Source organism: Sipha flava, unplaced genomic scaffold (genome assembly GCF_003268045.1).
Source record: "Sipha flava isolate LNK unplaced genomic scaffold, YSA_version1 130_pilon_pilon, whole genome shotgun sequence".
Lineage (NCBI taxonomy): Eukaryota > Metazoa > Arthropoda > Insecta > Hemiptera > Aphididae > Sipha > Sipha flava.
The window spans coordinates 289,316-306,171 of record NW_020271756.1 but is presented as its reverse complement, the minus strand read 5'-3'; the positions used below and the strand labels follow the sequence as shown (position 1 = coordinate 306,171).

General features: G+C 28.3%; 1 protein-coding gene across 1 annotated transcript in view; it reads right to left on the bottom strand.

Moving 5' to 3' along the window:
- LOC112694498 (multiple C2 and transmembrane domain-containing protein) overlaps window positions 1-16,856 on the bottom strand; it is a 101,816-nt gene that overhangs the window by 34,301 nt on the left and 50,659 nt on the right. The window contains exons 3-9 of the mRNA XM_025569981.1: window positions 15,614-15,984; window positions 10,915-10,935; window positions 10,609-10,762; window positions 9,314-9,426; window positions 8,697-8,805; window positions 6,229-6,371; window positions 3,686-3,765 (exon numbers count right to left, since the gene is read on the bottom strand). Coding sequence (XP_025425766.1) covers window positions 3,686-3,765; window positions 6,229-6,371; window positions 8,697-8,805; window positions 9,314-9,426; window positions 10,609-10,762; window positions 10,915-10,935; window positions 15,614-15,984 — 991 coding nt within the window. The remainder of the gene's footprint in view (window positions 1-3,685; window positions 3,766-6,228; window positions 6,372-8,696; window positions 8,806-9,313; window positions 9,427-10,608; window positions 10,763-10,914; window positions 10,936-15,613; window positions 15,985-16,856) is intronic.

The following is a 16,856-nucleotide window of genomic DNA, read 5'->3' as shown; positions in this document are numbered from 1 at the left end:
AAATAATATTTGATAATAGCATTTGCCTTTAGCAGTGACTCAACCCTAACCTAGTTTTAGTTAATTAATAATACTCCGATGAATGCAATTACCATTAAGAACTTCGTTATAGCACGACAAACTGTGCATTTATATTGAAAAATAGTCCTTTGTTCATTTAAGTCAAAGAGTGAGTTTTGAGTAGATACGATTCTTTTTACCCAAGACAATATCAGATACAACTACGGGGACCGTATGGATCGTGTTAAAAGATTTCCGTCTCTGTCATTTTTCCTTTCAATAGAAAGTGTAACATTGACGTATTTCTAGATTCGATACCCAACAAAATGGAAATAAATAGATACAGCATCTATCATGTGGCTAGGAAATTTATGACGTCGTAATATTTAAAAGTTATCTTGGATGCATATTAATAGAGATTATATTAAAAAACACATGGTATGTATTTAGTTTTAAATCTAGAGACACGTCAATAATACTCCTTCGGTCAAAAGAGAAAATAATCGAAATCAGAAATGCTTTAGTCACGATCCTCATGTTATTTATAGGTTTATCGGTTATTTTCCTAGCTAACGTGGCGGAAAATTATGAATTATATTTAGCGTTATAGCTTAAATGGTAATCTAATAGAACCATAGGCATTTTATCGAACATTTATTTAAAAGCCCAACAATTTGATATTGGTGGTTGTTGTGAATCTACAATTCTTTTCACTTTTCACGAAAAATAATAAAACTATCGTATAGGTACCTGGTTACTATTTCTTCGCGCGAACGATCTTTTACGCAAACGTTGATTTCCAGCTCTTGAGTCTGATCGTCGAACAGATGTAAATCGAACTGTTCCAGCCAAGTAGGAGTGGGCATTTGATTATTACCTTTGCTTTTGAATTTTTCACCTCCCAATCTGTAATGCAATTCAATCGTTAGATCCCAAAATGGCATTCGAAACAGTTTGGTACACCTACCTAAAACGTACGTAAGGGTCGCTCAAACCTTCGGCCAGCTTTAAATTTTTTAGTTTTATTAATACAATGGTAACAACGGAACTCCAAACTTGACATTTATATTTTCTTCCGATTTCGGCCACTTTTCCAGATTTTTGCAGACTCTAAATTAATCATACAGATCAGATCAATTCACTTTTGGTGGTTCAATATTTTATAATTTAAATCGATTTATTTTGATATTGAGAGAAAACTCGAGTAATTTTAAAACTGTTGTACTATTAATATATAAAAAAAAAGCGATTCAAGTAAAAACGTTACACAAAATTAATTTAAAATACAATTTTATATTTAGTAAAAAATACAAAATATTTTAAAACTCGTAATGAGTTATTATTATCGTGACTAAAATCAGATTTTATTATATATTTAAATGACATATATTAATAAATAATGTGGAGGTGAATAAAATTTGTTTAAATATTTTCGTTGATTGAATTTTTATTATAACAGTATTTTTGTTATATGCGTATGTGTTATTATTATTATTATTTTTGATATATAGAAAGCTGCAAAAGTTTGATATTATTTTTTCGAAAAATTGAACATCAAATAACTAATGAAAAAAATTTATACAAATAGTGACATTTACAATTCATCCGTTCAAAACAATTTCTGTTATTTTGTTACAACTTTATAAACAATATCCATTGAGGGACTTGAAGTATTAGATCAATAGTTAATTTCATAAACATATAGATGTGGTAAAAATAGTAATAAAAAATAATATCTCGTCTTTCGAGTCATGAAAAGCGTTTGTATTGTTTACGGGTATATATATTTTTTACCATGAATTTTTAATGAAAGGGTGAAGATTAGGATTAGTACATACTTGACTTTTGAGCATCTTATCCAACGTTATGACTTTTAAAGTAGTCTGATGTCTCAAGTTCATTGAATCTAACGCGTATTTCCAGTATAGAAAGAAATTATAATATAATATGAGATATTATAACATTTTATTTTAATTTAAATATTTTTTCTTTTTTTTTAATAGTTTAAAATAAATTTTTTTAAATTTTTTTTAAAAAAGTAAATAAGTTAATAAGTTTTGATGAAATTATTTTTATAGCTTTTTTTTTAAGTAACTTACCTATGATAAAATTCAGGAATTATCGGTGGTGAAAGATTCAAATAATATCTACATTTTTATTATTTGAATTAAACAGCAACCTCATGTATGATAAAGATGAAGCTTATTTCATAAATTTAAAAATTATACTACGTTTTGAATTAAAAATAAATAAAATCATTTCGCTAGCTCACTCCCTAACTAATATTAATATATGAAATATTTGAATAATTTGAAAATATAAAGGTTTTATATTTTCTCAATTAATAAAATTAAATTGATTACTTGTTCTCGCTCCTCTCGAGATTGAGGAGTTAAAGTCACATCTAGAAAAAATCTCGCCTAAGTACTCAGCATTTTGTGTGTCTCGTAATTGTAAACATAGTTCATGTTGTCTGCAAACAGAATTAAAATTGTAATAATAATTTACCTTTATACTGTTTTGGCAAAATTATTTTCATTTATCTAGAGCTAAATCCCTAAGTACTAGTTATATGTATATAAATCAATAATCCGACTTGTTTGAGCTAATAGAATAAAGCTGTAAAATGCGGTAGAATCCTATTTAAACTACTTTAACCTTAAACATTAAACCTACTTAAAACTTTTCAGGCGTTTGAAGTAACTGGCTAGTTATGAGTAACGGATTCTTAAAGAAAATATTTCTTAAGATTTGAAAGTACAAATCTTTTACTAATAATGTCATACCTAATAGCAGTCCATCGATCTAAAAATCTAACCCTGATTCGTAGAATACTTAAAATAAATTAGCTAATTGATCTAAATGATATTTTTTAAAATCTAATAATTTTTTTTTAATTTATAAATTTATTTATACAATCTGTAAATATATATATTTTTACAATGATCAAAATGTATGTAAAGGTAGTGATCAGATTGTAGTTTTGATTAAAGAATTTATCAAGTGATGAAACCATGAAAATGTAATCATAAACAAATATATTTTTCAAGTGGGAGGCACTGGTGAGTAGGATTATAATATATTTGAACTATTTGTCTCTTATTATTTACTTGTTATGGGATTTATGTTTATGAATAAATTGTAATTATATAGGCTGTAAATAGTTAAATATTAGGAATAATATAAACTTAAATGAATAAATATACAGTTAATGAAAAAAATTATTTTTGATTATTAACAATAGTTATTTATCAATTATAACAGAATGCCAATTATAAAATTACAAATTAGTAGTTTCGGCAACAAATAATTATGTTCAAGAGAATTTACAATAAAATATATCAAGAATCTAAAGTTGATAAAATTTTATTTATGTAATTGAAATTTGAAATGTGTTTAGAGTTATAAATATAATATAATACGTTCAAAATTTTCTAAACATGTATTCCTATGTAAATAAAAAGAAATAAGTATATTATACATAATTTGCAATAAATATTAAATCTTAAAACTAACAAAATATAATCTAGCTTTTTTATTTTAACCAATTATTTCTTTTAGTTTTTTTCTTCTTAAATTGAGTCAACAACACCATTTTAGTATTTTTATAGTCATCGCCATCCAATCACTACTAACGTTGTTAATGTAACACTAACGACAAAAAATAATATTAAATTAAACTCACTTGCCCAATTCTAGGGTCGTCAAAGTAACCTGCGCTGCTCCCATGAAGTCATCTTGAAGGCCCCAATCGTAATCGAAAACCTTAATCGACGAAAAAAAAAATCAGTAGTTTTTTTAAATACAACATAATAAATTATTTTCACATAATATATCGCCTTCAATTTATAATTAAATAAATGATTTTATTTTTAGTGGAAAATTATTTGAGTAGTTAATAAAAAATGAAACGTTGATTATGCGAGTATAATACTCATACTTAGAAACGATATAAACTATGGTCTTTTTTAACGTGATAATTAAATTTTAAATTTAAAATGCACTACCCTTGTAACGTAAATTATTAAAATACGTGCATCGTGCATTCGTTTTGGAGTTTATAATAATATTATTATTACTTAGCCATGATAAAATTCCATTGTTAGATATTAATTGTAATCAGGTGATGGGCGGTCAAAAGAAATGTGTATATTGCCTGTATACAAGTTTTGACTGTTTCAACTTAAAAAACTTGTACACATTTTCAATTAATATTGAACATGTTCATATGAAATGGAACTAATCACGGTAGATATTGTAACTAATAATTACAGGATGCGTAGGAATAAAACGACTTTGAATTCGATTTGGTTTTCAAAAGATACATTTCTATTATTTCGAAAATAATTCAATTTCGTGTCTATATGTCATGTATTATTGTTATTAGTTATATTTGAATCGTACTTTGTTGATTTAATATTATAATTTTCATAACATTTTTGCTGGTATCCATTTTCATAACTATATTTTTTAAAAATTCATATCCAATAACAGAATGGTGATTACAATTTTATTCAGTAGAAGACTGTAATTATTTTGTGAAATGCATAGTTTATGTATAATAAGAAGCAAATAATGATTATAATCAAATACGCACATAATTGGCAAAAGCTATTCGAGGAAGAAGGCCCTCACCGGTGAACCTTCACTAGGGGAGACAATTATTAATAGTTGTATAAGCATACGTTTTGTTTTCATTGAAGTTATATTAATACTAAAAGTGTACTTTGTAAAACGTTGGTCTTTGTTATTTAAAAATTTTATTTTTTAAATATAATGTATACGGCTTTCAAAAAAAAAAAAAAAAAAAACTGGAGAAAGTTAAACATTTGATATCAAATTTATTATTCACTGCATTACATAAATAAATAAACAAAACAATTGGGATAACGAAGTTCAAGCTATGCAAAATAAATATATTTCCAAAAGTAATGATCGTTAATATTCGTAGAATTTCGGAATCCTACATTAATTTTAATGCTATTTTTTCAGAAATTTTCTACTAATTGATCTTAGAATTTGATTGATTGATTAAATGGAAGTCGCAACATGGCGGATAATAGTTCAAATTAATCGTTGGTAATCATGTCGAACGTGAGTAATTGGTAACGTCAGATTTTTGCCGAAGGTATATGCCCTCTCTTTCAGTTTCATCCTGCGAAAACCAAATGTATGCCAAAAAGTGTAGCCAGTGAGTTGTTTCAATGCCTTCGCAACTATTTGCGCGATTCCATCGTACGGACGCCTCTAACGCAGATATTCGGAGTAAAATAATATGCGATCTTCAAAAATTTTTTTCCGTTAACTTTCGGTTGTATACGTTTTCTCAGGCTTACGGGATATGTTACCATTGCTACTATTATTATTACTATTAAAATTATTTGGGTGTTAGCATACATGATTATTCTCCCACATTAACAGACCCGACGGTGAAACATCGATCATTGACATAATTAACAAAATAAAAATTGCACGTTGTCTATGTACAATAAAATTTGTGCTAGCCAAACGTATAATGTAAGTGTAATAAATTATTCAGTAGATATTATATTATTATTTTTTTTTCGATTTAAATGTTTGTTAAGCTAATGAATTACTGAAATATACGATCTAATGAAAGCTATCGACTACCACCTTAATGTGACAATCGCAGCAATCGAGTGAGTATAAAATGTTCTAAACTCTGAATGTGTACTAGCGCGAAAATTATTGGAATAATTAATACACACAGACTGAGAGTAGATATTCATTTTTCGTTATAAAAAACAACGAAAAATCTAAAAATTTAAAATTATACATATTTTTTTTTTCGTCAAAATTTTAACAATTATCGAATGTTTTAAAAGTTTTATAAATGGAACAGTAATTTTGTTTACCAGATTTGTACGCGAGACGAGATAAATTGTGATTTTTTTTTTTTTTTTTTTAATATTGGATTTTGGGAAAATATTTCCTGCGTTTTTACAAGTTTAAAGATTATGTTTATTATGTAAAGTATATTATGATTTGCGTGCGTAGGGGATATAGAAAAACCAGACAAGTGAATATTTAGGGCAAGTAAGGCCAACCCCAAATAGTTGGGAAAAAAGCGAAGAAAATATACGATTTGTATGGAAAACAAGATCTATACTGTAAATATTGATCGTTCAACCACATACTATTATTTGATTGATTATTGTTAATATATATATTGTTTATTATTGTTATTATTATTATTATTATCCATACCTTTATTTGAATCGGTTCGAAAGGATCGTCCAACAGGTGTGTGAACGTTTCGTCCCAGGTTGGATTCAGACTTTTATTAACAGTTTTTGATTTGTAAATTTGTCTTCCACCAATCTTAAACTTAACATAAGGGTCACTGAGGCCTAGAAATATTACTCAGAAATAAAATCATGTTAAATCTGAGTCATGATTGTGTAGTTGTATATAGGGTGTCTCATAAATATATGAAATTAATAAGTCAAACTATAATATTGACATTGATCTTCCGCTATACCGGTGTGCCGCATTAATAAATATTAAAGATGTTTTTGATTTAGTACATATCCTAACACTGGTTTTTCATTTCTTCATTATATTTTCAACAGTCACTCAAATTCATTTCTTTTTTAAGTACCACATTTTACAATCTAACACATAGAGATCGTCCGAGAAGCTCTATACTCTTTACTATAAACATGTACTTCCATAAACTTTTTCTTAGTGTCTTCGAACATTAGAGACCTTCTCTATGCAGACGACATTTTTCTATTTACCTTTAATAAATATTTCAAAAAATATATCGATATTTTAAATGACGATGATGATTTTTAAAAATACTCTCCACTCAATTTTTTGTAGCATTCTTCCTCATAGCTTCAGAGAAGAGGTATTTTTTGAAATTCACCAGAAGACCAAGTACAGTTTACTCTTAAACTATACAACCATCATCCTTGGTCACTGACCTTGGCCTAAGCCCAGGGTCGAGTTAGATGGGTTCCACATTTTAATGATTTCAAAGGCATACATTCTCTCTGGTAGAACTTTCTCTTTGCTAAAGTAGGATTTATCTGGGAATCACATTCATTTAGTAGCAGAACAGGTAGAGCTATGGCTTTACCTAAAAATGCCTAGCCTTACTACCACCACTTTCACAAGGCATTGATATCGAATCTAAAAAATAATATAATAATATGATTATTTTGAATGAGAAAAAAAAATTGTAATAGTTAACAATAGAAATACGAAAATATAAATAATATAATTACTAAGCACTGTAATATTGTGACACTACTACTTAAATTTGTATTTTTTATCATTTGTAATTACAGTTTATAAATATAATCGCATTTTTCAAGGCTCGATCTTATAATTTTTGGTCTCCAAATGGCCCTACCTAGTGAACTATTTTAGCACCATCACTGCATCCATCATGTTTTTTAAGCTATCTTCAACTCTGTTAAGAACAACTTTTTTCTTCTTTACTTCTGCTTCTCTTATGCACAGAAAAAAAAAATTCTATCTTGTCATCTTATCTTTGTACCATTATCGGTGACCTGCACGTTTCTCTCTAGCTAATCTAGAAGCGAAATGTGCTTATATTTTGCTCGAGCTCAGAAGCCGGCTCCTAGCTGGTAATTTTCTCTACTTAAATGAATCCTTTAATTTATCGTTCAGGCTACCATTATACAACACCCCGTACATAACCTTAATATACATCTCCGAAATTATCGTCTTATAACTGCCTTGGTTATTTTTCTAAAGAATTATCTAGACTCCTTGGCAACCTTGTAAATTCCATGTTCCAAAACCTGTTCAATGAATTATTTGAATTTAAATTTTTCAGTTTTTTACTAGCATTCACTGACATTCTCTCTGAATTTTTATAATCTTCTTATAATTTCCTACTCACGATTATACCTCCTCACTGCCTCATCTAATTCATTTAATTCTTTCAAAGTTCCCTCTCCCATATATTCTCATAATAAAATTTCTAATTATTTTTGGTTTTCAGTCGTATCGGTATCACCGACTACGAACGAGTCAATTATCTAGGATTTATGATTAAATTGTCTATTAATCTTTCCATTTTAAAAATATCAGCTTTCGATCTTCTTTTTGTACTTCAGAAACTTTCATATAACGCCAAGAAATCTAAATGGTCTTATTTGTCACTTAACTCCACCAAATATCACAAACACAATTTCCCCACGATACTCAATACCTGTGGTTCAGTTATTTAAACATTCCTGTACACGCGATCGTTACTTTACACTCAACTTCGAACAAAGCACAATTTAGTTTCCCACAACTCATTCAAGCTTTCACTTAATTCTCTTCCATTATATACTCAACCCCATTAAGTATTAATTTGCGATTTCAATAATTCAATTTTCAATGACATTTCCTTTCCTTCTAGTAAAGGACTCCTGTTTTCATTTTTATCTTCCCAAGAGTATTTCACTTCCGACTCAAATTTTTTTTATTAACTTTCACTTCAATCCTATTATTCATTCCGTCATTAGTTTTATAAAATGTATTGGTTTCCTAATCTAACTACTTGTGAATAATATAATATCAGTTATCACTGTAAATTTATAATTTCAACTATGTTTTTATTGACAAAAGTGAAAAAATAAAAATAATTGAAATTTTCACGGGACACCCTGCGTATGATACGAATTACTGATTTTTATTTAATTGACACGTGCCATTTTTATCCCGAGCAATGAGATCTTTTCCCTTTTTCAGATGTATTCTGAGCTGAAAATAATCGTATTTTCTGAGCAAAGTTTCATTATGGATCGGATTTTCACCTTCCTGCAAAAGCAAACATTATTCACACAGTATAATAAATTATTTATTTATTTAATATTATGAAGCAGTCTAATATAAATAAAGATAATTTATTATATTTATCTTAAGGCTAGAGTGCTTACCAGTATAAATTATAAAAATGATATAGTGATATACATTACATAAATTTAAACATTAAAAACTTTTTGTCAGAAGTTTATGTAGCGTTATTGTCAAGTGATTTTAAATTATAAAGTTATCTGGACACCAAGCTAATGAAGCTAAGTTCGTCTGCCGACTTATGAGTACAGCCATTCAAAGTTAAGTGATACAGCAGTCAACAGTGTTTTAATTAAAATTTCTAAATCATATTTCTAACAATAAAAGTTTAAGCTTGTTATTAGAAACTCACCGTTTACCACAATTCGGTTAACGGACTGAATTATTGTTTGATATTTCGATAAATTAATTTAAAGATATATTATAAGTTTTAACCAATGTGCTGATCATCTGATTATAATTTATTAGTTACCGGTGTACTCATGTCAATTTGTTGTTCGGATCTGATTGAATTTTGTCTCCGGAGCCGAATTTGATGGTCGCGTGAGACGACTTTTTGAAACCAATTCTGAGTTATTCCAAATTCTGAAACATGTATGTACAAAATGAAAACGTGTACGGTAATTTATTGTTGCTCATAGAGGGTACATTTCAGTGAAGTTAAGCGGATAACAAAACCGTGAATATTGGAATAATTAGCCAATGTAAAAAAGATGGTACGGTATTATTTTCTTTTTTAATACAAATTTAAGTTGAGAAATCATTTCTCGAAGTTTTTAAACACAAAATATATTTGAAACACCGCCGCATACGTGTCATGCACAAATAGCAACTGAAACAATTGAACGATTACCTATTTTTAATCGTAATTGCTTATCTTATGTATTTAACTTCAATGATATTGTACATTTATAAACCTATTGATTTAACAAAAATGATCTCAAATAATTTATAAACCTATTGATTTAACAAAAATGATATCAAATAATTTAAAGCAAATCCAGCGGTCATGTAATATTGATAAAATTAATGTGCTATTAATTACGGGTATTAACTTTGTAATCAAAAGCACCGTAAGTTCAAAAAAAAAAAAAAAATGAGGTAAAAACAAAAAAATTATTAAGAAATTCGGTATGTGTAGATAAATATGTTGAATGCTTAAAGTATTGCTCCAAAAATATAATATAAGCCATGATCAAATAACGTCATAAATTGTAGACAAATTCGTGGATAACGCCGTAAAATCACTATACTAAGCACTAACGCCATAAGTATTATTGAAGATACGGTATTTCATATAAGTTCATGTAACAATGTCTCGAAACGTTGTATATCACGATTAATTAATGTTCAGAAAAGACATTAAATCTGCTAAGTACAATATGTGAGTCATGAAAAATAACAAAATAAAACATTAAATATGTTAATATTTGTGCAGATTATCTTCAGACCGAAAAAAATTAATTTAAGCATCCATTAATTATGGCAGTTCAATAATGTCCATCCGACTATAACTGCAGTTTCTAAATCAATAAAATCATGTTGCGGATGTTGACGTCTTCGCGATTTATTAAGATTAATTGATAACAGTTTCCAACGAATGAACGGCCCAGCGAGTTAAGCGTGTATTATACGCATACGTATTGGTATAATGTATAATAATAATATATAATATCCAAAAAATAATTTCTTATTGACTTGTAAATAAGAATTTTCAGAAAATGTTATTTATAAAAAAATATAATTAAATCTGTTTAAAAATCTCACCACTCGTAATTGAACTTTGAGTATTTTTTGAGTCTGAAGCTTTAGTTTGTTGTAATGTATCTGGACGGACTAATCTTGCCAGTATAGGAGATTCGGAAGGCGATTCATCAGTATCAGAGCCTCGTGCTTTACTTCTTCCCTTGGACCATTTTTCCTGTAAAAAAAAAATGTTATAAAGTCGTATATTACTTCAAATTATTAACTATTTGAATAAATTATACTAATTTTACACTTCTAAAATGCTAAAATTACTTTCATTAATGACCTTTTATAAATCTAAATTAAAATGTACTACATTTTATTTACCTCGATAGAATACCACCGATTCTAATAAAAAAAAAAAAATAAATAAAAACAATTAATAATTAAAATTATTAGAAATCTTAATGAATTCTAAAAAAAGAAAGATTTTTAATAGAATTTCAAAAGAGTGTTCGGAAAATACTAATTTAACATAAATTAGTATTCTTTTTCTAAAAAATATAAAATGTTTTAAACATTCGTAAAAACTCTACTATAATGATTCTCTTATTTTAAAAATAATAATAAATTTGATCGGATATATTGTACTTTACTATAGATGTTTATATTGGTGTGGATGAATTTAATCCCGCTCGATTATTAGCTATAGCCGCAATCCATGATAAATGTCTCAACAGTATGAACAAGTGTAACCAGCGATTCGATAATATTGTTTAAGTACGATATTATTTGATAAGTAAAAATCGTTAAGAATCTGTGCGACAATCTGGCTGAACGGAGACTAGTCGTCAAACAAGAGTAGCGGAACATAATTGCTATTGAATTAAAACAGGGCAATTCCTCAACAACAAACACTCAATACTTTCCAAATAGATGCTCTGTTGATGGAAAATGTTCATTGACATTCAAAAATCTTATTTTATCTAATTTCATAAGGTTCTTTTAATATAATTTGCTTGTCTTTGGTTTGTACCTTTTTTCATACTGCATCATACTCATATGATAAAAATTAATTAGTCAGTTTTACTATTTAAGGCAAACAACTATCATCCCGAACACATAGATCGATAGCTAAAATGTTCTGTGTAACCGATTGGTGTACACTATAATTCATCAAAATATAAAATATAAGTTTTGTGTTACTCGACGGGAAGAGGGTGATGTATTCATCAGTTAGAATAAATTTAATTATTTCAAGCAATGGAAGAATTGTTTTGAATGAAAATCAAATTTAAAAGAATAGATAAGTACGTTTCTATTTACAACCCATTGTATAAATTAAAATGTTTTGTTTATTTAATTAAAAAAAAAACCAAATAAAAATATAAGCAATATAGTGGTTAATTGTCATTTAAAAGCTTCGTGTTATAATATTTTTTCTTTTTCCATAAAATAAATACCAGTAATATTAGATTGCTGTTTTGGAATTTATTGTTTGTTTTTGTACTTAGCCTTAACAATGTCTTTAAAATATTTGTAAATGATTCTGTGGGCCTGTGATAAGATATTTTTAAAACAAACATTACAAAAAATTAAATTTATCAGAAATAAGTTAAGAAGTCCGATGTTACATGAAAATGTTAAAGAAACCGCATTCAGAAAAAAAAATAATAAACTAAAATATAATATGGCGTAGAAAATAAACGTAGACAAAGCAATAGAAATCAAAAATATTTAAAACACAAGATCCGTGGAGAGAAGTGACAAGCTTCGATTTTAGATATAGATTATAGTTTGTTTTTAAATATAGTTTATAAGCAAAATTGTTTACAAAAAATATTGTCTTATTGTCTTCAATGTTTGTTGATATTTTTATCAAGACTACGATACCACTAATTATTATTGTATCGCCCTGACGGCAAACTTGTAACTTAAAGGCAAAAATTATAAACGTTACGCGAGAGGCATAAAATATGAACTACCCATATAATTATTAATTAATATCTAGGTCGTATATTTAGTATTAATTAGGCGTTAGCGTTCCGTATATAATGGAGAAGAATATCATTCTATGGTGACCATCCACTAAATATAACTTCTATTGTTGTATTGGTATTTTTTCCCAGGAATCAATAAATACATAAATGAAGTCTTGGGAATCAACACCGAATCAACACTGATTGTTTTTCCCTGATTCAAATCAAAATTATACTACTGATAATACCTGTTTCACTTCTTTCAATGAAGAACATCTAATAACAGACTAATTTTTTGGTAAAACAATATTCTGTATATCTGGGTCATTAATTTTTGTTTGCTTTAGGTGAGCCTTTATAATTTACAAAATAAACAAAAAAAAAAAAAAAAAAATGGAGTCATTAAAATAAAATTCTAGAAGTACATCATCACCATGTTCTTTATTATTATCAAAAGTATTTATATTTTATTTAAAAAATATGAAAATAGTGTATGCGATGGTAGGATTACCATTATTTATTTTTTTCATATTTCAAATTTTTAAGATTTGAGGAATTAACTGTTTCCTATATTTATAACGCTGTTATTTTGTCGAAATTAAAATAATATGTTAATATTATGAAAGATACTATGAATATAAAAATTGTAATACCGAATAATTCAATGATGATGCCACCACGAAAAGTCGTTACAAAAATGTTCATAATGAATATAATAAGGATAATCGTCAATCCGATTAATTGTTTTTGAATTAATAGTAAGAAAATTTTATCGTACCATAAAGGAAAAACAGTTGAACGCCGGTGTTGAACGATTATTGAATAACAATGTTTAAAAAGTTTGACCAGAAAAGCAATTGAAACAAACTGTTAGAAATCAATCGTCACAGCATAAAGCTGTACTACACATATTAAGTGTTCGTCAACGTACAATGATTCATTACTACTCATGTAGAATGTTATTTCGTGTGTGGTGGATACAAATAATTGCAAACCAGCTATACCGAAAAACTTGCACTGTTATCCGACAAAAATCGCGTAAGATATAATTCGTAATACAGTAAAATCACAACAACTTTATTACCTTATTTTTTACGTCCGTGTGGATCAAAGTCGAATAAAATATTTTTATTTGTACGAGTAATTTCGACGGAGCGGATATAATGACGTAAATCATTACAGAATACATTTTAATAATAAAAAAAGAAAGAAAGTAACCGATAGTATGAAAACGTCAATCGGAAAAGAAATGAAATTTTATAGCTGTCGTTACAAAACATAGATGTCTCTGCAATCTTTTATGGATCGAACATCCATGATAGTTGGCACTCTACCAATGGACCACCCTGGTATCCTTCACAAGACATATATTACAGGATAGCTTATTGAGGTAACAGATTTGTTTGCTCAGTATTATTTTCGAGATTATTTTTAAATGCCTTATTTATTTCAATATAATTTTCGTTTTGATGAACGTTAAGAACATTAAATTTGTTCGTACTGACGAAAACGGACTGAACTAATTTTTATTAGTTTTCTATTGGAACGATTATAGAAAGAGGGTGTTTCAGTTAGTTGCTCATAATTTGAAATTCGGGGTTGGGTTTGATTTATTAAAGAAAATACCTCGTTTGAAAAACTTAACTCACTCTGCACGTGATTTGAACTAGCAGTCGTTGACGTATAAGTTTAATTAATATTTGATTTGATGGAGCATGCATTGACAATAGATTTATTTACAGGAACAGCTAATTGTGTATACTGAGATTAGGAAATTAGATAGGAACTATCGCCAGCTGTCAGCTAACAACTAGAAAGTTATATGTGGTAAGGTCAGACAGCCAAACGCTAATTTCATTAATACTACCATATTTTTCTCCAGATCGTAGGCTGAATGGTGGCTGGGATTACGATTTGAGGTAGGATTAAGTGCTTGTTTTTTACTCTAGCTTGATTGATATTAATCTCAAAATTTTTAGTTACAATACAAAATATGCAATATAAATATTGACGAATAATAAACACACGTAAAGTCTCTAACGATAAACGTTAAGATGTGAATGTAGTAGTTTTACTTTCATTTTTCAAGTATTTCCAATTGTAAAAACTCATTCATAATAAGTTCTATACAAAACTGTCGAATTTCGTATATTTTATCGGGTATAATATGATATTTATATTTGATAACACATTATTCGATTGTGTTACATTTTTAATGGTATGTAAAATGTATTTTATAACCCTAGGAAATCGAGAAAGTTATTGGTTTATAAAGTTTATTTTCCGACGTGTTAAAATGTTCGTAAAAGTTTACACCGTTCGAGTATAAATACTATAAGCCGTTTACTTTAGGTTTTATACATATTTTAAATAACAATATTTTGGTATTAGTACGGTATATCCGCGAGTGGGAGATCTAACGGTTAATGTAGCTATTTTCGTATTTTAATATTGTACAAGATTCACGACCGATAATCGTTCATAGTTTACGTCAACAGAATTATTGGTAATACGCTTGTCGAAATTAGTAGTAGTATTAGTATACATTTTTGTGAACGGGAGAAGAGGAACTTAGGATTTAAATAATAAATATTAAATGTTTTATTAATTGGTTAGAAGTTTCCATAAGTAAAGTGATATACCTACAAGTAAATTTAAAATATTGAACTGAACTGATTAAAAACAAAAATTGATTCATACGAATTACAACATTAAAAATGTAACTCTAATGACACCTTAAAGCTCATATATTTCCAAGACCTTTTTGGTATCACCGAACACACCTGAAAATAATATAACCTATAACAGTGGTTTCTAAATTGTGAGGTGCACCTCCCTTGGGAAGAGCAAGCGCTTATTGAGGGAGGTGCGAAGTAAATATTTATATTGTATATTACACTATCATACATTTATTTTAAGATTAATTAACAGTAATTTGCTTATATTTAAATAATAAAAAGTGTTGTATTCATAGGAGGCGTGATTAAATTTGTTTTATTTCAGGGATTCGTGAATCAAAAAAGTCTGGGAACTACTGGCTTATAACATAATCTAAAAACAATACCATAAATCCACGTGACCTTATTTGACATGTCATTACACCTTACCTTTAGGGAGTTGAAGAAGGAATGGGTCTTTTGCACCACGTTGATACTTTGTATGGTGGACTGGGCGGTGACGGAGGCGCAGGAAGACGAGTTGATCGCGGAAGGACAGCATCCTTGACCGGCGCCCGGGGTGCTGGGCGACGACGTCGATCCCAAGCTGTCCATCGTGACATGTCGCCGTTCCGCGGCCGCGAACTTCTTGCATAGGTTGTCCAAGTCCTCAGGGTAACTGAGGTCAAAGTCGGACTTGGAGAGCGGTCGGCGCCGGGCCAAGTCACCGTTTTCCGGCTCTTCGCTGGGCACCGAGGAACGGTGGTGATCATGTTCTCTTAACGTTCTCGGATTGAATTTCACGTTGCACATGTTATCGGCTACAAACATTCAACGCATATAGCGGTTAAAAAAACGCTTTATATTATTTTTAAATATTATTTTTATTTTCTGCTGCATATAAGTGTGTAATTCGGAAACGCGTGTGAAGATTACTCACCACTGTTTTAGTCGGATTAAATTACTATTGTTAAAAATAATGAAATCGTAATCATGTAATCGAATTTAGTTTTTGTTTTCACGTTTAATCTTTACTTTAACATGTGAACAAATTCCACGTTAGAAAAAAAAAATATGATATAAAATTTGGAGAATCGAATTACAATAGAACGTATATCTATATTGTTCGATTTTATTGAACTGAAAAGTTTATTCAATACATTGCATTATACAATATATTTTACGTTGTACTGCATATTGATTTTTGATCATACTTAACAAATTAATATACCTAATATTAGTGATGGGCATATCTAGATTTTATGGATTATCCGAACTATCCGTATAATTCAATTCAATTTTTCTGTTCAATTACAAATACTATTCCTACAATATGATATATCTCCACATGATGCTTTTTAATACTTAAAGATCTTAAAGATAATTTTTATTTAATAATTGTAAGAAAACTTGCCCATGTAAATAACAATTATTAATAACAATAATAACATCGATAACAATTATTATTGTATTATTTTTATATTGTATTGTAATATAAATTCAACTTATCTTCAGAAAATGTTATTCAATAACCATGCAAAGGTTATGCAGTTAAGATAAGGTAATTGGGTGTTCAGTCATGATATCACTGTAAGTCATAGAGGTATAAAGTAAACCCAACAATTTAATAAATTGTAATTTTGGTAACTAATGATACATAATAAAAACTGTTGAAATCATGATAAGTAAATAA